The sequence below is a fragment of the Diaphorina citri genome, unplaced genomic scaffold (genome assembly GCF_000475195.1).
Source record: "Diaphorina citri unplaced genomic scaffold, Diaci psyllid genome assembly version 1.1 scaffold52321, whole genome shotgun sequence".
Lineage (NCBI taxonomy): Eukaryota > Metazoa > Arthropoda > Insecta > Hemiptera > Psyllidae > Diaphorina > Diaphorina citri.
This window is the reverse complement of record NW_007429630.1, coordinates 1-473: the sequence shown is the minus strand read 5'-3', so window position 1 is coordinate 473 and position 473 is coordinate 1. Positions and strand designations below refer to the sequence as shown.

Below are 473 nucleotides of genomic sequence, written 5' to 3'. Positions count from 1 at the left end.
CACACTTGGGTCCCTGCTGTCGGACATGATCCGGCCGCTGGATGATGGTGTGGGACCGCAGATGAAAAACTGGAGGTACGAAGGTGGTGCAGTACTGCTAACCTGCGTTACCTCCAGTACAAAAACATGGCTGGAGGACAGCGTGAGGACTATTGGCACGTTGAACGAGTCGAAGCTGGTGGTAGGGGAGGCCAGTAAGATTCTGAAGACTGTCAAGGTCATCACAAGGTTCCCCAGCTACTGCAACGCCAAGGAGGTGGGGGCAGTCCTGAAAATGCTGGACGTCCAGAACCCCGGCATCAGGACTGCGGACTGGCGCATCCTCAACACCAAGGTGGAACCCAAGGGCAAAACTGTGGTGTTGCAACTACCGGAGGAGGAGGTGGAACTGCTGCGGCAGAAGGGATTTGCGCTCTTCTGTAGCATGGAGCAGATCCACTTTTCAATTCTGGGTAAGTAACTTAGGTTGTAAA

The 473-nt window shown here is 54.3% G+C and overlaps 1 protein-coding gene across 1 annotated transcript; it reads left to right on the top strand.

The window, feature by feature from the left end:
• The first annotated feature begins 6 nt into the window (after positions 1-6).
• LOC113473638 lies at positions 7-467 on the top strand. Its single transcript, XM_026833149.1, has one exon. It carries the CDS (start codon positions 26-28, stop codon positions 458-460), a length of 435 nt encoding a protein of 144 aa, XP_026688950.1. The 5' UTR covers positions 7-25; the 3' UTR covers positions 461-467.
• The last annotated feature ends 6 nt before the right edge of the window (positions 468-473 follow it).